The following is a 26,589-nucleotide window of genomic DNA, read 5'->3' on the forward strand; positions in this document are numbered from 1 at the left end:
TTATGTTCTACTGGAATTGTGTTTCAATAAAATGTCATGGCATGTGGGACAATTACAGCCATTTTAATGATTTTTTAAAAAAATTATTAAAGGATAGGTTCACCATTTATTTATATATATATATATATATATATATATATATATATATATATATATATATATCCTTTGTCCCTTTTCTAGTGTGGATGTAGCCAAGAGCAACAGCCAATAAATCCTGATAGAGGCGTGCTTTGTGACACATTTTTTATCAGGAGAGCATACACAGGCTCGTCTGACGATACTGTACAGGGAGCTACTGTGTATTTTGTTATTGCCGTTAAGGTTGTGTGTGAATATAAATGATGGCAAACAGCATAATTCAAAGCACAGGCTGGAGAAGACACAGAAAGAAGGCGTATCAGGTGGGATATGATTTGTAGCTGGAAAGAGAGTGAAGTGACGGCGCAGGCGCCACCAGTCATTGCCTTTAAATAAATCTCCTGTTGCACACGTGTTAATTTATGAAATCCCGACCTACTCTTGATGTCATGACAGATCCATATCTCACAACTTACGCGGGTTTAGCGGCCTGAACGGTGCATTTCCTTCACATGTACTGTCAAACCCGGGCGGGGATTTCCGCTGGCCTGTGCTGCTGCCACCGATGTTGAACCACTTCACAGTCGCTCTCTGAGACCGAATGCCACAGACACATCTGCCACATTGACGGCTGATCTCTCGGCCTGTGTTCCACATGACACAGCCCAACAACAAATGGGAGATCAATTTGGGAGCCTCAAATTTTACTTTGATTTTCAACCAATTCAGACAGAAGTATGTAGCAGCGCGTAGTGTGCTGACAGGCCATCTCAAGCTTGTGCCTTGACAAACATTGACTGCACGGTGGTTAAAGGTTAGGAGCTTGTTTATGACTTTAGAAGCAAGTCTTCAAAATCAGGTTAAGCATGTCGAGTCAAACAGACAAGATCTTATACTGTGAGGCACAAAGGACAGGACAGCATGTAGCAAAATAGATGTAAGCAAGTCTGCTCCATCCCTCTGCATGTCACAGTGTCTCTGAAGACTTGCCATGCTTTCTTGTTAACCCAGAATGCCATTTGACCTACTTCTCTGGAGCTTGAGCTTGTTATTGTTATTTTTACACTTAACGCTTGTTTAAGTGGAGGCCGTGCAGAAGCCAGGGCCTACCGCGAAAGAGGAAGTGCTGCACATTTAGCTCAACGTCGTCTCCTGGCTTCAAATTCTAGTTCATCACTTCAAACCGCGAAACGCAAAGCGCCATTCGTACATTCACGCATATTCCCCGATGGAAAGGACTCGTCTTCATCCTCATTACCTGAGCCACTCGCACAGAAAACAAATAGAATTTTTAAGCTCTTATCATTTCAACTCGCGCCAGGAAAAGAACATCAAAGATTCTCACCACCTTCTCCCACCCACCGCCATGTGGTTTTCACATATGCTCGGCCCAATGACACGCTGCCAGGGGAGACGCAGCTCCTCTGAAATGTGTTTGAGGGAAGCTTCCTCAAGGCAAACAGAGCCCACCTCTGGATGGCATCGTCAGCTGGTAACTGGATAAAGGGTGAGGCAGTCTCTGGTCTCTGTGTTTGTGTGCGTTTGGACGTGTATTACTCATGATGTGGGGGTCACATTGTGGAGACTCACCTTATCCATAATGTACATGTGTTTAAGGTAAGGTTTAGGTTAAGGTTAGGGGAAGGGTTGGGGCCAAGTAGTTGTTATGATTATGGTTAGGTAAGTCTCAAGGAAATAATGTCTATGTAATGTCCTCTGAAGTGATGGAAACAGCTCTGTGTGTGTGTGTGTGTGTGTGTGTGTGTGTGTTTCCATGTTCTCTTGAAAGCCCTAGATGAGTGTAAACAACATGCCACTGCACGGCAACACAATGTTCTCAATGCAGTGTTGTCACACGCATGTATCCACTTCACTGTGTTATAGTGAAGTGTGGAGCTAATGCAGACTTAAATCCTCTGGGTAGACATGAAAAATGTTGAAAAAGCACAAAGGGCAATTTGTGTGCAAAACAAGTTCAGCTATTTAGAGTGGTACTGAAAAGAGTATCCACATGTTAAAGTATTTGTTTTTGGTATTTTCCAGATCGAAGATCACACCTGAGCAAATGAAAGCCAGCAAAAAAAATAACATCTGTGATGCTAGATACTATTTTCTTGCAGAAGATATATACACACACACGCACACACGCACACACGCACGCACACACACACACACGCACGAGACTTGGAATCATCCGCCATGCTAACTCCCTGGAGACGCAAAGCAGTATTTTGATCTGAATACTAATATGGTATAATGGTAATGGTAGCCTACTAACGTGCTGACAAAGGCAATGCTATCATGCTGATGTCTAGCAGATATAACCATAATATATATGACAATGCCATGATATATATATATACCATGTTCATTTTGCCAGTTTAGCATGCTAGCATGGTAACATTTGCAAATTCACTAAACGTGAAGTTCAAGTGAAGCTGATGGGAATGTCATTAGCTTTGCAGGTGCCAGAGGAAAAAAGAAAGGTTACAATAATTTATCCTGAAGGTGTCTCGAATGTCTGTATCAGAGTGCATCCAGTAGTTGTTAAGACATTTCACTCAAAGCCACAAATGTGAGCATGACGGTGGTGCAGCAGGGGATCAAGAAAGGATTAATGAATCTGGGAACCATTAACGTACATTCAATGGTTATGGAGATATTTCAGTCCAGTCAACAGGGTGGATCAACTGACTGAGATCATGGGACTCCTGACTTCTATATAGGACAGTTCTGGACATCGAGTTAAACATTACAGGTATTGTATATTAGGTTAAAGAGTCAGAGTCGCTCATGCCATACATGCAATAACCTGCATGTATATAGAGAGACAACTACTCATTGCACTTTCACCCACTTCCTTCCTCAGCCTGTAAGTCAGGCGAACACCTGAGACTCCAGCTGTGACCGCGGCAAGCTGACACAGGATACATGGAGTACACCAAGTTAAAGCCAGACTGTTGTTTCTTATCAGTTTTACTGCCTCGAGAGGCTTTAAGAGGCCGACCTTATTCAGCACCTTCTTATCAATGCTGGTAAGTGTGATGTGTTCAAGGGGTTAAAGAGCAGTGGGTTTATTGCAGCTGCTTAACCATGAGGCATGAGGTTGAATATCGGTGGATCCAGCGTACCATGACAGTGTTGTTTAGACACTCAGTTCAAGCTTTCTTGTTATTTTATAGAGCACTTTTTAACTTCTGCACAAAAAATATAAATAACGACCATGTATTACTGTCAGACCATAGATTTAATTGAAATCAGTCACCCAACATCCAATTTTCCAATTTCTGCTCAGTTTTACAAATCACATTACGTTTACTTCACTTCCTTTATTCCTATGGAACAGCAGAGTTTACACCGAAACATTCTGATGAATTAACCCATTCTCTTTAATTCTTCATTACATGCTTGCAGTGCAGGAAATGAGTGAATGCCAGCGGAAAAAGTTCATTTTTACAATTACCATGCTTTTAGGAAGTGCTTCCTGTAGGGATGGAATACAAAGAAAGCGCAGTTAGAGCAATCAAACAGTGCTGTAAAGGCAGCAAGAAATACATAACGGACAGATGCATAAATATCGTAAAGGCTCCTCTTGTTGCCAGGAAACACTTTAACAAGAGCTTTAACCCTGGTGCTCATTCTTCTCTTTATTTAGCAGCCACTTTCTTCAGCTATGCTGACATCTACTGGTCTCAATTTGTACAAACAATAAATGCTGGGAAACCTATGCTCATGTGCAGTGCGACGGCTTTTCTGTGATCTGCTGCTATGAAAAGAGACAACATAATCTCAGATGGATATTAGAATTTGTTTCAATAAAAATAATTGCTAAATAACTTGAAAGCACTGACTTTAAGTTGCTCATAACTGATCAAGCCATTGATTCTTCTGGGATATGGCTGTACAGCAGTTGCTCTCTTGCCAAACCATAGTTATGTAATATAACGACTTTCATGACTATCTTGAGTTGTAATTTATAATGTACTGTATTTATATAGTTTTACATTGTCATGTTGGGCCATTTAGAAGAAGAACACAGTAAATAATTGTGCTTTTTAACACCTCAGGGTACTTTTAGTAAAGATCTCGTTCTCGTAGACATGTTTTAAGACAGGTAAGAAACTGAGATTCTCGGTGAGCAGAGAAACTTTTCCCCCTCAGCAGATAAATGTGAAACAGGGATCGAGTGTCAAACTCTGCACATCATTTTGCACTGTGAAGCTCAAACATCCAAGTGAAATAACAAGAAGCAAAATTTTTGACTAGATACAATAACAGACTGTATGATACCCTCTAAACAAGTTTTTAGACTTTATCCAACAGGAGGGGTCAGAGTTGCTGATGCATCAAAGGGTTGAACTCTGATGAAAGTGATATTTCAAGCACAACGTCTTTTTCTCTTCTTTGCCATGCACAGCTGACACAGTACGAAAGCAGAACAAAAGACACACCAACGGGTGCATTAACAATTTAAATGGAACACAGCCGATAAATGCAAAAACAGCTGAATGCTCTCTATTGCACACTGTCCACCATGACTGACAAACAACTTTTCCTCAGTGTGCCTGTCAGTGCACTAGTCTGTCTTCTTCTGCGCCTCCATCTCTCTCTCTTTTCTTTGCCGCCTTCCTCCTTCTGTCTCCCTTTCTCCCTGTCCTGTCTGCCAACATCTAAGGGAGCAATGCCCCAACTGGACAGCAGGTGTGCTCTTTCGCACTGCAGCACACAACCCACTGCAGTGCTACCATGTCTGTGTGTGCAAGAGAGTGTGTGTATGTGTGTGTATATATGCGTCAGGCTTGCCTGCCAGCTTGGCCACTGCTGCTGCTGCCACTCTGCTGAAGGAGAGGGGGGAGAGAGAGGACGCTGGAGGAGTGGAGGGAGAAAGGGAGCAAGGGGGATAGAGAGACAGAGAGAGAGAGGGAGTCCAGGCCCAAATAAAGCCATGGGGGCCGGGGCTGGGCTGGGCCCCCTTTTGCTATAAATACGCTGGCCGCCTGGAGGTTCGGGTTTGGTGGTTGGGGCTTGGGACCAACGGCCACCACTGCTGCAGCAGCCTTCCTCAGGGGATTCTCCTCCGCATACTCATCATCCTCATCCTGGTCATCGGCGTTCTGGGCATCCAAGATGCCTCGTGTGGACGTAGACCTCAAGCTGGACTTTAAGGATGTCCTCTTCAGACCCAAGAGGAGCAGCCTGAAGAGTCGCTCAGAGGTCGGTGCTGTTAATGACTTACTCTGATAATGTAATCCAAATATTACAGCTACAGTTCAATCGAACATCAGACCAGGATACTTCTCAGGCGTGGAATCTGTTGACTGTAGCATTCAGGAAGTACACTTAATGCCTCTAGGTGACGCAATAGAGGTTAACTATTCATGCATGGGGTGGACGGTCGAGGGCGACTAATGTATGGGCCTCCAGTGCTAACACTGTTTTCTTTAATTATCATCCTGATAAAATTGATAACTGGACATATCTATTTGCAGAGCAGCAGCAGCACTCACATTGATTAACCCTGTATCTTGAAAAGACGTCTTACTCAAGCTGAAAAGTGCACGCTCAGTGTAATTCTATATTTGTGCCTTTTCTTTCGTGTAAGCCAGCAGGTGTACACTGCCTTTGTACTTCGGTGAGCAACATAAACGCTACCCTGAGGGAGAATATAACAGTGTAGTGACCTTCTTAAAGGTGACAGAAAACAAGACCACCCTGTGCCAGACGGAGGCTATGAACAATAACTGTCTGCAAACAGCAAAAGAAAAAGAACAGTCTGAGATTTAAAAAACACACACACACAAAAAGAAGATTTTCATCAGAACGGATTTGGGTCTGTCATCAATCACTGCCATTGTGAGCAGGTATAACAGGCCACAGGGTATCTAACATTCCCTGATTTGTCACTCTGAGACAACACAACCCTCTCCTTGTTGTTTCATCCTCGGAACTTCCTCAGCTTAGCTGTGTGTCACTAGATCAGGGACTGGTACCGATCCAAGATCATTATACTGGTGTGGTGGCACCAGATCTGGGGTGGAAGGTGGAAGTGGGTGGGAGTTGGCTTTTGACAAGTGGCAAGCAACATGAGACACAGGAGACTTCTCAGAAAACATGTTTAAAAATAGTAGTGCATGTTACAGTCAACCAGAGCACATTCCTTTCGCCACACATTCGATATATACACTGACACAGATAACAGCACAGAGAACAGCCAGTACATGAGCACTGAGTGCAGTAAAAGCCAAGTCTATATCTTACCTTATTCTCCACATTCCATCAAATTCTCTTTTCCTACAGTAACTAAATAATAAAGAAAAGACCTAAAATAACTGCCTTAATTTCAGACATCAGCGGTCTACACAGTATGACTTTACTGCAGCATATACTGCAGCCAGTATGCTGCAGGCAACTCTAATGGCCCATGCAGGCTGAAAGCATCCATCTGTTGACATCCTGACTGTTCTTGTTTGAATTATTGCTACATTTAGCAGGGGCAGAAATCCACCTGCCAAAGCTAAGCTTACCAGACATCCACACTGTTGTTCAGAGGAGGGGAGCGTATGTGAGCATCACGGAAGATAAACTGCATCAATAACAAGAGGCCGCATGGCGAGCTGGTCAGCAATCAAGCACTGATGCACCACCCAGTAGAAACCCTTCAGTTTGGACTTTACTGAGATTTCTCCAGATGCTTGCATGTCTGATGTGACTGATGTGACTGTACCATGGCAACAACAACACCTGCAACACACCTATAAATAGATGACTACTGTATTTAGGTGCTTCAAATTGTACGACTGCGCGTCTGTATCAGCTTAGCCAAATGTTTTTAGAATGCAACTCCAAAAACCCCCTCTGTAAAATCAGATGAATTCACAAATGTTTTACTTTTATCACACTGAGGGTGATTTAGTGCAAAAACTGCAGATTTAAACAAATTCTTTCAAATATATGCAGAGCTAACACAAATCAACTAATGAATGCCTTTTTTTTAGTGATTCTGTTATTTTTTAATAGTCAATTCATAGCAGAGACCCTAAGAATGCTTCATAACTGAGGCCATTGCATCCCTGTGTCATACTTGGTCATGATTTACTGGTGAATCAACCGGAGAATCCTGAGTCAGCGTGCCATTTTTAAAGAAGGGGCCTATATTGATTTTCTGCAGCGAGACGATGGACACGCACGACTTGACGCTCCTCCCTTCTCAGCCATACTTCTTTCGCCACCTTCCCCTTTCTCCAACCGTTATGAGTTATAGCCTCATTTTTGCTGTGATTCTGAAAATGATTCTGCCGTGAAGGTTACGGCACACTACTATTTCCACGGCTGCAGTAGTTGTGCATAATAGATGTCTTGGATCTCCTCAGCAAAAGCATTCAGCACTGACTGTTGGATTTAAATACATTGAATAATTTCAAAGCTTAAAATGTGTTTTAAACACTAAACAAGTTTCACTTTTGAATATAACTATCTTGAAAACAAACAACCATCTTCCTTCCCTGTAGCAAATATGTGTGCTTGTATATTGCCAGCTTGTTAACATGATACACCTTCTGTAAATCATATTTATAGCAAGACTATCTAACTGTTGCTAATTACAAGATAATAGAAAATGCTAAAATGTAGTGTAACATTAGCAAAAGTATTAATGCAGCGACTTACTAATGTGTCAGTTAGAGAATCTTCAGTTAGCTAACATAAGCTAACATTAGCCACCATAAGCTAGTAGTAGACCAGCCATGTACGGCTGTAGCAGCCAAAAACCCTTGGACATATCGAATAGAGCCAGGGTGCCTTTTATTGCTTTTGAATTCAACTTTTCTTTTTTTAACAAGAACATTATTTCTTCTTTGTGGGTCACATAAAGGAACATACCACATTTATGAGTAAACTCAGCTAAAGGTCCGTCACCTCACTAGAATAAGATTTATTTATAAATCTTCCGGAGAGAAATCATAGCTTCCACCATCAGTGCAGATACTTTGCTGTAAAGGGAGCCGCTGGTGTGTCACAATGAGCCCAAGCTCATCACATTACAGCGGCACCGGCGAAGTTCACCACCGCATCTAAATGATTCAGTGCGTCCCCATAAGGACCACGCAGATGCAGAGCACGAGCCACATGAGCTGCTCCCGTTTTCAAGAAAATCTGCAGCGTCCTTTCAGAAGCTTTAGAGACAAAAATAATAAAACATGATTATGAAACGCAGAATTACTCATGTCTCGTCCCCCTCAGGTGGACCTTCAGAGGACCTTCACATTCCGCAACTCCAAACAGACCTACACCGGCATCCCCATCATCGCCGCCAACATGGACACCACAGGAACATTTGAGATGGCGCAAGTCCTCAGCAAAGTGAGCGAACACGACTGAATGGATGAAAAATAAATAACAGCACCACTCTGTTCGTGCATTTGTCTCTGTACGGGCCTGCCAACATCTCTATTTGACATAGAATCACAAAACAAAAACCGGGATGCCGTGGGAAGCCTCTGGGAATAAACATGATTTAGCAACCTTGCCCTAGAAGCAGTAAGACGTCTGCTAGCTTCTGGGATGTCTTTCTTTTGTAGCACTTACTGAGTCAGAAAATCATGATGCGTAAATCAGAAACGAATAGACAAAAATTGAAATGTGGATTTTGATGTTGTTGTGTGAACACATATTTGTGCATTCCCTCTCTGGGTCTTTGTCTCTCTTTAGCACACCCTCTTCACAGCCATTCACAAACACTACTCTGTCGACGACTGGAAAAACTTCGCTGCTAATCATCCAGACTGCTTAGAGGTAATATCACCACCATGCCTTTACTAAGAAGCTTATTCCTCATTAGCAGCATGAACATAATTACGCATTTTTATTTGTAAGGATCTCCTCCTCACATACACTTGTGGCTTTTCTCCACAGCATGTAGCTGCCAGCTCAGGCAGCGGCACCGCAGACCTGGAGAAGCTGTGTGCCATCTTGGAAGCCGTCCCCGCCCTCAAGTACATCTGTCTGGACGTGGCCAATGGCTACTCTGAGTACTTTGTGGAGTTCGTCAAGACGGTCAGAGGAAAGTTCCCCAAACACACCATCATGGTAAGAGAGATGGCTCGCCACCTTGGCTGGCAGTTACGGGATGTGCTGTGAGATTGTGCCTTAGGGCTGATGCTGTCTGCCTTGCAGGCTGGCAACGTGGTAACCGGGGAGATGGTGGAGGAGCTCATACTCTCCGGTGCTGACATCATCAAAGTGGGCATCGGGCCAGGTGGGTGGAAACAGATGTCTCAGGAGTGTGCTCTCCCCAGTAATAAACACAAAGCTGGCCTTCAAGCACACACACAACTGAGATGTCTCATTTGCAAACCTTCAACAGCAAGGTTTGTCTTGTAGTAGTTTTTACTTTAAAGACTCATAAAGTGCATGTTACTGTATGTGCCCTTCATGTACAGCGCCAGGGGTACATGGACCACTTGCAGGATTTGAGTTAAAACTCTTAACTCTTAAGTTGTTGTAAAAAGAGAAAAAACATTATTACCAGTAGATTAGCCTTTTTCATTGCAGCAAATCCATGAACAAACTCAAGAGTCACTTATCTTATTGTTTGTTAAATCTCCTAAAGGCCTGGTATTTAGATGCTTATATTGAATAGCATGTTCCATATGAGCTACGCTGTCTCTTCGATCGTCTGCTGCTGTTTTCTGTCTCCAAATAGCGAGCTGGGCTGACAGAAGGACGACAGCTTCCTGTAGCTACAGCAGAAGCAATTTAAAACAGGCAGGCATCGCTACATGAAGATGGACTCCTCTAATGTGTTGCACTGTGTGTTGCAGGGTCTGTGTGCACGACAAGGATCAAGACAGGAGTGGGCTATCCACAACTCAGTGCTGTGATAGAGTGTGCAGACTCAGCCCATGGTCTCAAAGGACACATTATCTCCGTAAGTACGGCCACAAAGAAATAACAAGGGAAAAAACGAAGCACAACAGTTACTGAGGTTAGTGTTATGTTGAGTATGTAGCGTATTTAGCATTTATTGTACACTGTCAAAGCTGTTTTATTCTGCTGGTGGAGAGGAGTTACTATTTGAGTTGGTGGGCATCCGGCCAACACAAATCCTAGCTAGCTATGGTCAGGTTAGGGAAAAGCTTCGGAGGTTAGAAAAGGGCTTTAGATACAGCAGACGTAGAAATACAAATGACAAAGGAAAAAACACAACAATATAGTTTACATCTGTCAAGCCTATCAATGTAAAGGATAGGGTCTGAACATGAATTATCTAAGGACCCTCACCTAATCCATAGTGTAGATCACCATCATAGCCTGAGTATTAATTTCCATTATGGATAATTAGTGATTCAAATATTTTTACTTGCTTATTTTAAGGTGATTGCCTTGTGAGTGCATAATATCTTGTTGCATCAAGATTCTAATGTTGATACTAGGTTGCAGCCAGCAGAGGGCAGCCTCAGTCTTCAAAGGCTGGCAGCACAATTAGAAAACTGCTCTGACCTGTGACTCAGTGTGAAGCCGTATGAATGACGTGTATCTTTTCTCGGTACAGGACGGTGGCTGCAGTTGCCCAGGAGATGTAGCAAAAGCCTTTGGTAAGTATTCAACCGACAGTTCTTGCTCTTTTCACACTTAAAGGAGTCACGTGTTAGTGGTGATGCATGACTGTGCTGCACTGTTCTACAAATCTAACCACCGTGACTTTGCTCCTCAGGCGCGGGGGCTGACTTCGTAATGATGGGAGGAATGCTCGCAGGCCACGACCAGTGCTCTGGGGAGGTCATCGAGAAGAACGGGAAGAAATACAAACTCTTCTACGGCATGAGCTCCGACACAGCCATGAAGAAATATGTGGGTGGAGTTGCTGAGTATAGGTGAGAAACTCATATCAGGAGGTGCATAATAATTACTGAGTTCATAAACTTTAAAAATGTATGTATGTAAAATGTATGTGCTCAGTTCAACAACCCATGAAATTTCTGTTTTAACTACAAAATGCCCCACTTTCTCCTCACTCCTATGCACTCAGGGCGTCTGAGGGGAGGACAGTGGAGGTTCCCTACAGAGGGGACGTGGAGAACACCATCCGTGATGTGCTGGGGGGCCTCCGCTCCACCTGCACCTATGTGGGCGCCGCCAAGCTCAAGGAGCTGAGCAGGAGAACCACCTTCATCCGCGTCACACAGCAGTCCAGCCAAATGTTCACTTAGCGGGGCGTACACATGCCCACACACATGCAGTACACGCAGGTTGCATGATATGCACTGTGTGTGTACTATGCAGAGTTTAAACATGCAACAGGAGGACAGCGGCGTAACACATGGCAGAAAAAGAGGCACAGGCACCCACACACACACACTTCTACATGATTGCCCAACCTGTTTCTCTCAGGATATCTGCTGTCAGAAAGCTGTTAGTTTCCTGCAGGTTGTGATTAAAATTAACTCAACGTTTGACTTGAAGACTTTTCCCAGAAGAATCACAGCGCTCTAATCAACTTCATCCTGCAGCGAGTGCGTTTACATGCTTACAGACACCATAATATGCTACTGATAAATGCACATGTTGCAGTAACAACAGCCTAGATAACTTCTTCTCAGTTTTAGAAACAGGGAATAAGAGACTCAGACTGCTGAGGCGTGTGTACTTCAGATCTGATCTGTCAAAACACTCTTTTAACTTGTGCATGTACAGTAGGCTAGTGGGGTTTTTCCAGAACAGAGATGTCATCTGACACATCCCATGCAAACACACTCAGCAGGAGGAGGTTGATACTCATGCTCAGATCATTTGGGGAAAATGCTGAACTGTGCGCTGGAGTGAATGTGAAAAATCAATATGCAAGACTCAGAGACGTCACCCTTTAACTGTCACTGGAGGAATCATGTCGCAATAAATTGCATGCAGGACCTTCTGCTAATTCCCTCAGTGGTGTTGATCATTTTGTGAAGACATGTCTATCATCTTCCTGATGACAGACAATATAATGTGTGTGTATGTCTCTTAAGTGTCTGCGTGCATGTGTTTAGGGTGTGTGAGGCAGACGAAAACGAAGACCTCTGGGTTTATGCATTACGACATATCTGAGAAACACTTGATTCGCCCTGCTGTGCGTGGAAAACGTCCTGTTAAGTCTTCTTTCATTGCCTCCACTGTGCCTGACATTTCAGATGAAGGGTGTCTTGAGATTTGTGGCTTCTACTGCGTTGAAGAGTCGCTCTCTTGTACTTCAAGCGAGGAACTTCGAGGAAAAGTCATACTGAGCGATAACACAATTAAACACTGTTAAATGAAAAATTCGAATTCTAAAATATATCCTGGAAAAGCAGCTCTCACCCAGTTTCACCGCTATTGCAAAGAGGGCAGACATTTGTGTTAATAAACCCAAATGATCAGTGAATGATAGTGTGATTCATCTTTCTGGACAAGACACTGCACATTTGTTTGATTTAGAGGTGGGGAGGGGAAGCTTTTTCCTGTCAAGTGCCATTTCAGGTTTTTTTTAACATCCTTCGAGGGCCATGCTAAATTATCTAACACATGCCTCACACTCACCTGTGGGTTGACTGGGACTGCTCCATTTCGTGAGGCGTCTAATGTCAGATGACAGTGATAATGATGATGATGACGATCCAACCCGCAGCTGGTTTTCCAGGTTTGGTTCAGTCCATGCAAGAATCAGCTTTGAAAAGAGCCGCTCTCTGTAGCAGATCGTTGCTTGGCAGGTCAATGATTTCATGTTGTAGGTTGTCAGGCACATCAGCTGCTTCCACATTAAACAGCGAATATGCTCAGTTCCTTTGGTTTACTTCTTATCTCCTGAAACCTCTCAGCAAGGGCCTGAAGGAGTTTTAACACTCAGTATAGCAGCAGTATGTTCAGATGTCACAGCAGGCGTTTGTTCTGGCAGCAGCAGTGGCTGAGAAGCAGCTGGAGCTTGAGGTTCAGCTCTGAGAGGTTCTCCTTAATGTCCACCATGATGGCCAAATCACACAGACACTTGCTAACACTCAACAATTTCCCTTCGTCTGTTGCTAGCAGCTCCACAGCAGCAACGAGGCACTCAAATTCTCAAAACAAAGATTAGCCTAGGCTTTCCAGATGCTAGCTAGGCTAATAGTTTAACTTGCCTCCATAACACCATCTCTGGCAGAATGTGGTCATTCGAAAGCTCCTTGTTGGGCATCCAAACTCTGTGAAGAGCGTTAACTTTATCATTTGTTCGTGTTGTCTTCAAGCTTAGCATGTTTGCAGCTGTAGTGACGCTCGAGATTAAACTTAGTTTGTAGCAATGGCGGCGTTACTACAAAACTAACCTTGGCACACTGGCGTGTGTTTTCCTTTAGCAAAAAATGTAACCGATTGACCATTTCTCTTGAGAAACGCCACCCCCCTTCTACTTCCATGTTCTTGACAGTCGCTGTGATGCGTTGACGTGATATCAACGGCTACGTGCATGTTGCGTTCAAAGACCACTCGGAAGGACGCGTTAATCGACTACTTTATGTTATTTTCTTTTATCGCTGAAAAAAGTAATTGCTGTTGGAGCATTTGGACGACGCAGAATAAAGTTGCTATCTTTCTAAGACCACAAACTTGAAGTTAAGACCATTGCTTTATCATGTTTTTGCTGGGAGATGTGGCGATGTGTATTAAAACAAGCCACAATGAAGGCATACTGACAAGGGATCAAACATAAAATATTTTGGCAAGTAACTTTCTGCGGTCATAGTTGTTAACTTTGTGTTAATTGTTACCTAGTAGGACTAACCCATCAATTACATAAACCACCTATTCTTTTAATGTCTGCTATATTCATTCTCAAATAAAGAAAAGTGTTTTTGGACATAATATCATCGAGAAAAGACAGATTTTATTACTATACTGCAAAAATGGAGCAACAAAATTATAGAATGTATATGTTTTGCGGATCTTCTTAGAGTTAAAAAACACAAAAGTGCTGTTTCTTGCACTCAACCATTGCAGTCATGAGTCAAGCTGAGTTTTCTTCTATGATTTAAGATTCCATATTTAGACATATATGAGTGGACAGCAGAGTAAAACTGCTAAAGACAGCTGAATCAGAAAAATGAAGAATAAAGAACTCATGTGAGATAACTGACCTTACAATACTTGGTGTCTTGTCACTCAGGCCACTGTACACTAGAGGGAGCTATTTTCTGCTCAATTTCAGCACTAAATCCAAATCAATGGAGGAAAAATGTAATAGCTAATAAGACTTTCCATGGGGTGTTTGTGTGCGCTGGTATTCAAATAAACACAAAGATGCCCATTTATTCCAGATATGTCAAGGTTTCATTTTCTTTTTCAAAGAGGTGCATTTGTACAGTTGTCAAATACATACACCGACAGGGTTTCTCCATTGCTATAGAGGAAAGGGGTGGTGAGACACAGGGACTTGGTGAGTACAATATAGTACAAACAAGTTGGCTGGGAACTGCTGTGGCCCCCTGCAGGCCAGACTGTCCGTGCAGGTCTGTGCTGATGTCCGGTTCTCTGCCACCATCTCATGGGCCAAGTTTCAGTTCAGTACGTGGTGTCACAGGTTAGCAGAGAAACATCTAGACAGACTGGTTGCTAGCCTCAGGGCTGAGTGTTCAGAACAGGGGGAGGAATCAAATGAGCCACAGCTGACAGATAAGCTCCACCCCATCCGTGGCAGTGGGCAGGGTCAGAGGTCACAGCCTGTCCCCTGCTGAAGTGTTTGTCGCCTTGCACAGAGAGGCAGAGCAAAGACGTTCAGTACATTGAAGAGTAATCCAAGCCATCTCCAGCATAATACACATAATATCATAATAATAGTTCATAGTTAATTGTCAATAATGACATTTGTTAATCATATCAAATTATACTGTATGTAATAAATTTACATATCTTATAACCCATATGAAACAGCCCACTATGTAAATTGATTGGGGTGAAACTAAACTGTTAAGTGGGCCTCTACAAGTTTTTTTTTTTCTTTCTGCCTGAGTTGGTTATCCAGCGCTATGGACATTGACGACGTCATACAAAAAAAAAAGAATGAAAAAAAAAAGGAATCCTGATCGAATTCTGTTCACTTTTAAAACACAACAAAGTGCCAAAAACACATCCTTTTTGCAAAATGAAAGTACAAACATCAAGAAACAAAGAGCACACATGCCTTATTTTTCTGATCGAAAAGTCAAAGCTCACACACCAACATTCATTTTATTTGTAAAATTGTGCAAGAAGCCAATTTAGAAAAAAAAAATAAAGACAACATTAGCAGTGTTCCTCAAGTGAGGAAGCTTGTCATAAAAACTCAACAATGACACATTCTCTACATAGTTTTAAGTCCCCTGACATTATATTGAGTGCTACAAGGAGACCAAAAACACAGAAAAAGCTCCTGCACCAATGATAACGCAAACAAAGCAAAGGTTTGCACGCACTGTTTTCACACCGCACGGCCGAGCCAAGCTGTGCCGAACCCCTTACAAACGTATTGGCCGAATTAGACCTCAAAATGTGAACAAAACAGAACCCAATTAGCGGCACGGCCTGGTTGGTGCGCGGTGGAAAAGATTCCAAACAAACCCGAACACAACAAAAGAAGGGATGCATTCCATGAGAAAAGGTTTTCCTAGTAGAAAAGAACCAAGGAACCACCTAACACCTCGGCTCGTTGGACCCAAGAACGCGCCGGGCGCCAAGCGAGATGGAGCACAGACAGATAAACACAAGGTTACGGCAAGGTGATGTGCAAAAACCTAAACTGAGCCATCTCTCTTTTTCATCCTTATTCACCCCCTTTTTTTCATTCTCATTCTCTCTGTCTGTTTTGAACGAATGTTACCCCTAGGGAAGGTATCGGTCTGAGACAGAGGGGTTAGACCAAGCCCATCCTAGGATTAGAAAGTGCTGAAACATTATCAAGTCTTTTACATCTACTTACATGTGCATCTCTGTTGGTTGGTTGTTTTTTTTTTTTTCTTTTCTTTTTTTTTCTCTTTTTTACAAAAAGTGGTCCCCACTAGCAATGAGGTTTCTTTTTTTTCTGTGGGTCTCACCGTGAACCGTCGAGGGTCAGGGTTTACGATCTCACAGACAATTAGAGGAGAAAACACTCCGTTACACACACACACACGCACCTGCGTCACGCGCTCATACACATTTGAACACCAGGTGCACATAAGCACACATACTTCACGCGACATATGGTGCAGACACACGTGCGCACACGCGCACACACACACACACACACAACAAAGAGACATGACACAGTCTTTCACACACTCAAATTTAGGAAGGCCGCAAGGACAAAGGGAAAGAGAGGCGAAGACCAACTCTGCGTTGGTTTCGTTTCTCTTCACAAACATCCTGACTCTTGTTTAACAGATGTGACACACACATCAACACACAGTAAAATACACAAGCCATTAACAAGGAAGGACACTGGAGTAGGACTATGCTACACACACTTGGCACAGCAAGGGAGGGGCCGGGGAGGGGGGACAAAATGTAAGTATTGCACATTGTGGTACATTTCAAGGGGATAAAAAGGTTAAACTTGGGATTATCTTAACAAAATCAACACTACACCAAACCACCGTTCCCTCTCCTGCATTCACAATGTGTCTACATTTCAGATTGCTTTGATTCATAGTCTATTATTAAGCATGCATTTCCACTTCAAACACAATGACCTGTATAAGCTAGTAGTGAAAAGGAGACCGAATGTGAAAAGATGATGTTACGAGGGGAACAGGCAGTCCAGGCCAGCCCTGCTCTATCCAGGCCAGGCCACACTGACAGGTAGCTAACGGTTGTTGAGGGTTAATCGATTGCTTTGCCTCAGGAGGAGGTGCTTGTGAGGCCGGCTGGCTATGCTCAGGTACCTGAAACAAAGTTAACGAGGTCACTACGGGAGTCGTGGCAACGAGGCAGACCTGGGCGGAGTCAAAACGTCTGCTGGTTACTTCAGGTGACGCATGCAGAGTGAGTTTATGACTCTGGCCAGCTGGGAGAGTGGAGGTTTCGGGGGTTATGTTCAGTTACTGCATATATGAGACACTTCCCTGAAAAACTAGCAACTGGTGTTGCAACTGCAATTTCTATGTTTAAATGGACTTCATGACACGGGGAATAGTGTTAACTGAAGCGAGATGTGTTCAGCTGCATCAGCTTCTATGAAATTTTTCCAGAATGTGACAAGGTTGTATTTTCCGATGGGAAGAAAGGAAGAGTTGTTTTGGTTGTAATGCTAGAGGATTATTATTTAATGTTTATTGCAGAGATTTTGAGTGGAATGGCTGTGTGTGTGTGTGTGTGTGTGTGTGTGTGTGTGTGTGTGTGTGTGTGTTCCACTCATACACGAGCAGAGTGCCTGAATATTGTTGAACTATTGCTTTTTAAAGTAACCAAAGCAACAAAAGCATAACTCGGCTTTGGCTAAAAATGTCTTTGTTTGTAACCTGACAGTAAAGATTTTCATGGTCTGGGTGGCTGATAACTTCGATAAGATGTCGTGGTTCTGCTGTTTTACTGATTGGGAGTAGGGAGTTGGACAACAAAAAAAAATGCACACACAGTTACAAAACACACAGCCACGCACGCACAGAGATCGGAACATGCACACACACTCCACTATTTGTACTACTAATGATCATGATGTTTCAATAGGAAAAGGAAGAAATGAAAATGCACTCCCGCGGTGGTGTTGATCTGAGAAACCCTGTTTTATTATAAAAAAATAAAGCATTTTCAAATCTCATACGGGGTTGACTCATTCACTCACCATCACCATCCATCTGCCCATTTACTCAACCACCTATCCATCCCTTCCTCGTCCATCTGAGCACACATCCATCCTGCCATTGCCCTGGTAAACACCCACCACCTGAAACAGCGTCGCCTCACACAGCTAAACCTAAATAATCAGTGGGATGAAAATACGACCGATCCACTTCTTAGAGGCGACCAACGACGCCGCCCACTAAAAAAATATCTCATATGACATATGACAACACCTAAATACAGAGGTCGAGTAGAAAGCTCAACAGATATGCCTGCAGGAAGCCACCTCTTCTCCACCTCCTTAACAACACTATTACCTGCACACGTTAATCCAAGTACTGTGCATGATCACACTGCATTTTTAAGACAGCATGACAGAAACAGCTACCTGCTGAATATGTTGAAAGGCACCATGCAATCAGGTCATATTGAATCTCTGACCACATGTCCACCATCACTGCCAATTTCATTTAGGTTTTCCTTTATGTCAAAATTGAAATATAAAACAGTTCAGTTAAATAGATGTTAGGGGAAAAAAATATAACAGAAACAGAGCAGAATTTGGGCTTTCATTCGACCAGTCTATGAGGATGTTGCTCTAAACGCTGGGACAACCACCAAGCAAGCACATCTGTTGAGGTAACTGCTACATCTTAATAGGGTCTCAGCTTGCTGAAAGCACAGGCCGTGTTCAAAACTGAACCCTAGTCCCTACACTCTGGTTTCACCAGCAGGAAAAGTGGACCAAAAAAAAAAAAAAAAGTCTCAGCTTTCCTTCACAAACTACAACTTGTATATCTTTAACTACAGTCAGTAAATTCAGTAGGCAGGCACATGTTAAAATTCTGGTTTACAGCTGTGGTTATGTTTGTTCAAAAAAAAACAAAACTCAAATGTAATTTGACCTTAACTGCTTAGATGTAGAAACTTTTCCTCTACAACGTGACAAGTGCCTGTTGAGGAACAAAAACCCTGGTCTCCTCCAGTGTGTTACGTGGTCTAGGGCTCATTTCAGGACAGGGCCGTTAAAAATTACGTCTCCACCTTTCTCCCTCCTCCTAATGTGCAAATTGCAAGATTCTCTTAAGTACGACTCCAAGTAGAAACACTGGACATTTAGCACTGTCTATATATCAAATGAGTACATCCTTTTCCTATACACAGTATACATACACACATACACAAACTCACACACATACACAAACACGCCACAGAGCACTTTCTGTACAGCGGTACTGTTAGCAGTGTGCATTAATCCAATGTCAGTCAACTAGTGTCTTTGCAGGAGGGACAGTATGCACCAAAAACCATCTGCATTCCTCGAAATGCTTATTAACAAATACAGTACACATTATAGGTAATTGAGTTTCAGGGATGGTCTGTACTGTTTTGTGTTTGTGTTAGCATGTGTGTGTGTATGGACAGACACGGACCGGCATCACGCACACTCCAGCACGCACACTACAAACGCATGACGCCCTTCAAAAATCTGCGGCGTGCGTTTCTAACCAACGCTCTCACAACATCGTTGGGATATTTCAAAGCCTTTTCCTTGTAAATCCTCATGCCAGATCCCAAACCTTCAGAACACATTCCAATACTTTCCCTCTGACTTTTGCATGGCTGGCTGGCTGGCTGTACGAGCGCACAAGCTGAAAAACCATCATACTTCTAATTCCTTTTGTCACCGGGAGTTTTTCTCTAACCATCTACGATTTGGAATTTTCTCCAACACCTGTCACACACATCCCTTTCTTTGTGATCCCATGGCACATCTGCTCCCACGTCACCAAACAACCCCTTCACTTTTCCAAAAGCTTCACCTTTCCAAAGTGCTGTTGCTACTTTCTACCCTTGTCTAAATAGAAAAAAATCTTAAAAAAAAAAAAAAAAAAAAACATACAGTACTGCGTAAATAAAGAGACAATGACAAAACTTTGTCAGCTGTGTGGTGAGTGTGACAGGCGTGTTAAGTGCTTTGAAACATCTTGACCCTCTCAGAACTGACGTGCAGATTCTCTCGGTTCCTCTCACACAGCCGTTCTCCATAAAAAAATATAAAGAAATTCATCAAAAAACGATGAGGATTGTTTGAAGTCTTCCTCTTAACATTTTCTTTTAAAGTGAAGTCCGCCAACCCAGTGTGTTTGCACTTGTATGTATCAGGTTAGGGTATCTCACATTTATACATTAACATTGACCCACCTAGGTTCAAGCTAGGACTAAAATGACCCCTGATTAAAAGTTTCTGACAATCATTGAAAACAACTATCTGGTGAGATAGAAGACGAGGGGTTTAAGGAAAAAAAAAAAGAAAATTAAAATGCTCAAGATGAAAGTAAAGACTCCACCGTCATCAAACTGAACAGAGCAAGAGTTGTTCCCTCTCCATTGTGTGGCACACCGGCACCACTTGATGACATCACTGGTCAGGTCTGGCACACCCTGATGACACTGAATAACGCACTTCTACTAGAAGACACGGAGGATGATGTTCTTCCAACTCCAACTCTGATTCTGCAAAAAAATTTCATGATTTAGCCACAAATCCTTCAAGCTCAGGATCAGCTGACGTCATATCACTCCCATGGCCCTAGCGTGGAACCACCGGCGTGGCAAAAGGTGGTGGAAAAATGTTTTCATCCAGCCTCACGAGCAGTGCAAAGGGAGTGAAATCACTGTCGAGAAGCTAACTGTGAGCTAATTCAACTCGGGATTTACATAATGTGCAATGCGTAGCCAGCCAAGAAGAGCCATCAAGCCCTGCTCCTGTGTGCCACACAGCCACCAATAAACATTTAGCACACTTCACAGATCCCTCCCCATAAGTCATCTCATGAAAGCCACCAAAAACGGCACCGATTGCTTGTGTGATATCAAATCTATCTATAAAAAAAGTGTGTTATAAACTTCATGGACTTAATGTAAGGTGATACCATGTAGGGTAAGTTTACCTCTACAGTACAGTATTCAATATAGAAAAATAAAAACAGAAAACAAAACTTTAAAACCAAGACAGATGAAACATTAAGGTGGGCAGTTTTTTTGTAGAATCCTTTTCTGTTTTTTTTTTTCCAAATCCCAATGGTTATCTAACAGTCCTGCTGGCCTTCACTTGCCAATATTCGACCTTCCCTCAATGCTGACTTTCACCTCATGAGGGATGAAGGAAGGCTTGGGCAGGGTCAAGGGCGGCTCCTCCTCTGACTTTTCTACCTTTCGACCTTCAGGGGCAGACCACCTCCGCTTCCTGCCTCCTGATGGCTTACTGGAGCCAGCTTCTGCACTGCCAGCAACCTGACCTTTAGAGACGGACCCTCTTTCCCCAAACATGAGGTCTCCATTTTCCACATTGGTGCTCCCCCTGCTCCCGTTCCCACTTCCAACATCCCCTCGCTGGCCGATGCCATTCTCCCGCTCGCTGTGCCTGGAGCCTCCTCCACTGCAGCTTTGGGGAGCATCTGAGACAGCTCTGTGGGGTTTGAGGTGCCCGTGGCTGGAGGCTGGGACAGAGGCGGGGGTGGCCAGCTCCAGGGGCTGAGTCTTCTTCAGAGATCCGTTCCTCAGGTTCTTAAGGGTGAGTGAAATACAGACATCGCCCACAGAAAGCTTGGTGCATGGCAGCTCCAGAAGCTGGGTGGTCCGGTCAGGGCAGCATGAAGACCAGCCTTGGCCGAAGACGAAGAAGGGGTACTCCACCAAGACCTCCACACTCACCTGGAGGGGAGGGAAAAACACATCAACACAAAGACACTTCAATGGAGCAAAAAAATTGGTTTATCTGCTTCAACAGGACTGCATGGGTGTGGTATGATCAGACTTGGCTGACAGCAACAGTCAACCAACTACCATCACCTTCTGATTCAGATATCTTTTTAAGGATGATTTTTATATTTTTATTGGACAGTGAGTGTTGAAGGAAGAAAGAAACATGGGAAGAGAGGACACTACTTTATGCCCCAAAATGAATGCTGAATCCTAACTGGCTCATTAAAGCATGTTCCTTCACCTGAGCCCCACAAACAATACAGAAATTTCTCACGTCAAACACACAAAACTGCTTTAGCTTTAGCCAAAAAAGTGTGTGTTCATATTCATGTATAAGGACAGAGACATGGCTGCTTGTCAAATACTGCAAGGACTTTAGTATTGTCTAAATTTAGCTGAGTGAAAAGCATTTCAGAACATCCTTAAAATCAGCATGACAATTATGTAACAATTGTGATTGGTTTGTTAGAGGCACAGCTGGATATTGTTGGCATAGCTGTAGAAAAGAAATCCAAACATTCATTCTAGGAAGAAATGTCTGTGTGACCAAATATCAATCAAAAATGAAGCCTTGTGATCAGTTACACAAAATCAATGAAGAGGATGGAACATATTCATGTATAGAAACGGAAAGTGTCTGAATTTTGGATTAAAATTTGTACTTTGGGGTATGCATTATCATTTCTGACAGAATGAAGAGATGCTTCACGGAAGGCTTTGAGATATGAAGGGTAGAGCGAGGGAGAAAATAAACCGGAAGAGAAAGAAGAGTAAGTGAAGGAATGTCTGAAATACTGTAGAGAGCGTGGCGAATGAGAAGGTGGGAGAAAGTTGCTGAGATGGAGATGAAAAAGGCGAGATTACAAAGGGAGGGTGGGTTGAACAAGAAGAGGAGTGAGGAAGTGAGCGTGAAAGGGAAAAATGTCAAGAACGATGCAAGCGCAAGACGTATCAAACACCCTCTCAAAGCAAACGTCAGGCAATATTTTCCCTCCTGTATTATATAATTTTTGACTTCTCTGAGTAAGTCCTCTGAGCGTGGACTCAAAGCTGCTACCACCACCACTCAGGGAAAAAAAAAAAAAAAGTAAGAAGAGCCAGTGATGGAGTGCAAGAGAGAAAGATAAGTCTTTGAAATATTGTCAGCTTTTGTGGGGTACAGTATCAAAGAGCAGCCGGGGGCGGGAGAGATGGTTAGAGATGTACTGTGTGGGTGGACGAGTCACATCGTGGACAGATGAAACAGATTAACTGGCTTTAACGCACACCCTCAAAGACAGCGAGAAGGTGCATGAGTGTGTGAGAGTGTGTGTGCAAGTGTGTTTGAAGGAGAACCAGAGACAGAAAATAGAAGGATAAATTGTAGCAGAGTATTAGATGTGAAGAGATCATTAGATGTTAGGAGTGAGAGTTCTGTGTCAGAGCATTATCCAGGAATAAAGAATGAAACCTGAGCCTAATTTTAAATCAGTATTTAAGTTATTTTACAGACTAAAGTCACATATCAGTAAAAAAAAACCCCTCAAACACACCGCAAATGTTACATGCAGCAGCAGAAATGTGGTGGTGTATCAGTGCACTCATGAAAACCTGCTGAGTAGATTCCAACTCTTTGAACTTTCTCCACAGCCCATAATCAGAACATGTTTGTTACATGACTGCCAGCCTAGTACATTGAACTTAATTAGAGAGGGAACAGCAGAGTCCTGTGAGATTCACGATCATAGATTCATTAATAAGGGAGCAGCTCAACACTTGTCATTCAACATTAATAATACCAGTTGAGAGCACATGTAAAAGACTTCATAGGGATCTTGTTAAAAACTATTAATACTGGGATGAATATAGCATCACGCTGATTTTTAAAGAGGACTGAAAAAGAAAGGGAACGTAAAACATCAGTAAAAGTCTAAATAGAACAGTTAAATTAAGCGATAATGAAAAATTGCCATCTGTCAATTTTGTGATGCTCTACTGATCTTTTAAATCGACTGCAGGTTTTGGCATCAGTCATAATGATGGGTCTGATGGAAACTACCGTCACAAAACGGTTATCATGCTTAAATCACATCAAGGACAAACATTGCAGGGTAGTTAGACTTTTCTTGCAGCGAGTTAGACAAGAAGGTCGATAACAATCCTCTGTTGGCGCATTAATGATGAAGACAGCACTGAGAGTGGATTAGCTTAGCATAAAGAGTGGAAGCAGGAGAAAACACTTTGTGAAGTACCCTACTTCCCTAAGAAACCACAATTTGTTGTTTTCACATTTCGATATGTGTGTGGATTGAACAAACATGATTAAACATTGTTAAACAGTGAGCTTTGAAGAAACTAGTAGCCAAATTTCTCAACTTCTGATTATGCTAAGATAAGCTAATTGCTAATTAGTTCCATTGTTCGTGCACAGACACTAGAGTGTTATCAATCTAACTTTCACGAGAGAGTAGCAAAGTATCTTTTCCCAAAATGTCAAACCATTGCTCTAATAAAGGTTGCTTCCTGTCTCTCACCTGTGCACGGTGCTCACCAACAGAAAACTGAACCACAGCAAAGTTGGGTGAGGTGTGGCTCCCTTCGATGCGCTCCACTGTGGACGAGTCGATCTTCAGCTCGCTGCTGATCTCGGCGCTCTGGATGAAGTCCTCTGTCTTCAGGTCCTCCACACGTTTCAGCTCCCCATCGGCCAGCTGGATGATGGAGCCCTTGATGAAATATGGGGGAAGCGAGGGAGGCACCACCGTACTGGATGGGGGAGGAGGAGCAGAAGGAGCGACCAGCCCCGGCGGAGCGGGAACAATGGGGAGATGAAGCTGGGCTTGGACCACTGCACCTGAAGCGGCCTGGTGATAGGAGCCGCTGGAGGTTTCCAGAGTCTCTCCTTTGGGGGCAGTGGCAGCGATGTATGTGTGTGGGAGTGTGGTAGGAAACGTGGCCTGGGTAGATGATGTTACGTGAGAGGTTACGGGTTCCAATGTGGTGACTCCACCTCCACTGACAGGGATAATGACCGGCTGGGTGCCAGGAATGAGTAAGTGTTGTTGTAGGCTGGTGTGGTAGCTGATTGGCGTATGCTGGCTCCCATTGCCCCCTGCAATGTAACCAATGATGGGTGGCTGAGGGTAAATACTGGTGGATGGGAGCCCCATTGACAGTGACTCTGTAGCATTGTGGGTGGTCTGGATAACGGTCTGAGGCGACAGTGTGCTGACAGCGGCTTTCAGGCTGTTGACACTTAAAGGAGGTGGAAAGGTGAAAGAGGAGGTGGTGCTGGAGGAGGAGGGTGTGCGATTGACAGGCTTGCCCAGGATGATGCCACCTTTCTCCAGGTTTGCAGGGGCAGAGGTTGCCAGCTTCTCAGAACTGGCTCTGGGTGGTACCAGCTGGTGGTCTACATGGCTGTTGGGCATAAGCATGACAGAGGTTCTCAGCCCTGAGGGATCATGAGTAGAGTACTCTGACGGCAGAACCAGCTGGCGGGCCTCGTACGAGGACAAAGAAGAAGTGGCGTCTCGTGATTTGCTCCCCAGTTTGGAGAGACTGGACTCTGGGGACGCTCCAAAACGCCGGCCCCTTTCCAGCTCTCCATTGTGGAGCTCCCTGGGCCTCGAGCTAACTTCCTCTTTCCTGGTGGGTCCGTCCGCGTACTGCACCACAACCTGGGACATCCCATGTCCCAAAGTGTGGTGGTGGTGCAGTGACTGGGGAGGAAGGTGAACACCTCCTTGGTGATGAGGCGACGGCACAGTCCGGTGGGAGGTTGACATTTGAACGTGGTGAGGGGCGGGGTCTGACAGAGGTGGAGGCATGGAGGTACACCCTGTGGACGCTCTCTGCTGGTCATGTTTGGAGGCCTGCGAAGGAGCACAGACTGTCTCTGTGTGTGAGGGTCTCTGTGCGGCCAAAGAGGAGGAGGAGAGTTGGGGAGGTGGAGGAGGAGGTGGAAGAAGTTGGGGGGAGATGTAGCCTGTGTATGGGGCAGTGTAGGGTGAGGCTATAAACTGTAGGTTGGGTGGCAGTTGGGTGTAATGGACAGTTCCTCCAACTGTGGACTGTGACAGGGGGGACGTATACACCGTAGGAAGAGATGAGACTAGCCTCAGCGAGGAAGAGGAGGATGAAGAGTCTGATGTGGAGAAGAGGGATTTGTAGTGGGGCCCGTCAGACATACTGGAGCTACAGTGCCCACCCACACCACTCTCATTTCCACCAGCCACACTGGCAAGCCAGGCCATGTTCTCTGTGCGCTGGCTGTCACTGGCAGGCGGCATGATGGGTGAGCGGTTTTCTGATGGTAATGTACTGGAGGGGATCTCCCTCTTCTTTGGGGGCAGACACTCATTACTGCGTTCCTGGTTGGACTTCATGCTGACTTTGCCTCACGTCCCTCAACTGTACTTGCGTTTCTGTAACCTTTGGACTTCTGTATCTTTCTTTGTTCCTTCTCTCTCTGACTTTCTATTCCACTTTTTTGTCTCCTTTTCTCACTTTTGATGATCTGTCCCTTGTCACGTTAATTAGTTATGAATTATCTTTCCCAATCTTTTCGCTCTTTCACTCCCTATCCAGTTCACCCAAGCTCGCTCAATCAGGGCTTTTTTCTTAATAACAAAGAAAATCCGGGCCCTAACAAGCAGGTGAGGAAGGATTAAAGATGGAGATGAAGATATGAAGGGGTGGTTAGAGGGGAGGGGTAGGGCGATCTGTTTGGTCCAGGGGTCTTTAGCGGCTGAAGGGTGAGCTCAACGTGGTGAGGGAGAGTGTCACGACGTCACACCTGCTGCTGCCGCCGAGGACGACGGGGGGCCGAGTGCGTCGCACTTCATGCGGAATCATTTCCCTGCAAAGGCAAGCCTGCTGACACCCAGCACAATCCTGTGGAAGAGAGAGGTGGGCAGAGTGTTAGACAAAGGTGTGAATCTCACGAGTGAACACACACATTTATATCTTTGTGTGTGTGTGTGT

The 26,589-nt window shown here is 43.9% G+C and overlaps 2 protein-coding genes across 5 annotated transcripts in view; one reads left to right on the top strand and one right to left on the bottom strand.

The window, feature by feature from the left end:
- Positions 1-5,104: 5,104 nt before the first annotated feature.
- gmpr (guanosine monophosphate reductase) lies at positions 5,105-12,399 on the top strand. The gene is made up of 9 exons (XM_041955573.1): positions 5,105-5,292; positions 8,317-8,436; positions 8,785-8,868; positions 8,989-9,162; positions 9,250-9,331; positions 9,897-10,003; positions 10,628-10,670; positions 10,790-10,949; positions 11,105-12,399. The coding sequence occupies exons 1-9, from the start codon at positions 5,206-5,208 to the stop codon at positions 11,283-11,285; spliced, it is 1,038 nt and encodes a 345-aa protein (XP_041811507.1). The 5' UTR covers positions 5,105-5,205; the 3' UTR covers positions 11,286-12,399.
- Positions 12,400-16,022: 3,623 nt separating this feature from the next.
- Positions 16,023-26,589, bottom strand: part of atxn1a (ataxin 1a) — an 84,496-nt gene continuing 73,929 nt past the window's right edge. For all 4 annotated transcript variants that reach the window (XM_041955494.1, XM_041955493.1, XM_041955495.1 and 1 more), the window contains 2 exons: positions 24,138-26,499; positions 16,023-21,573 (listed from right to left, as the gene is read on the bottom strand). In XM_041955494.1, coding sequence (XP_041811428.1) covers positions 20,968-21,573; positions 24,138-25,991 — 2,460 coding nt within the window. In that variant the 5' untranslated portion in view covers positions 25,992-26,499 and the 3' untranslated portion in view covers positions 16,023-20,967. The remainder of the gene's footprint in view (positions 21,574-24,137; positions 26,500-26,589) is intronic.

The sequence above is a fragment of the Chelmon rostratus genome, chromosome 16 (assembly GCF_017976325.1).
Source record: "Chelmon rostratus isolate fCheRos1 chromosome 16, fCheRos1.pri, whole genome shotgun sequence".
NCBI classification, from domain to species: Eukaryota; Metazoa; Chordata; class Actinopteri; order Chaetodontiformes; family Chaetodontidae; genus Chelmon; species Chelmon rostratus.

Bases quoted from the DNA above. Each gene is read 5' to 3' on its own strand.
- gmpr (XM_041955573.1), top strand. From the start codon at position 5,206: ATGCCTCGTGTGGACGTAGACCTCAAGCTGGACTTTAAGGATGTCCTC. The intron at 9,163-9,249 runs GTAAGAGAGATG...TCTGCCTTGCAG, and splicing joins TCCCCAAACACACCATCATG to GCTGGCAACGTGGTAACCGG. The intron at 9,332-9,896 runs GTGGGTGGAAAC...TGTGTGTTGCAG, and splicing joins CAAAGTGGGCATCGGGCCAG to GGTCTGTGTGCACGACAAGG.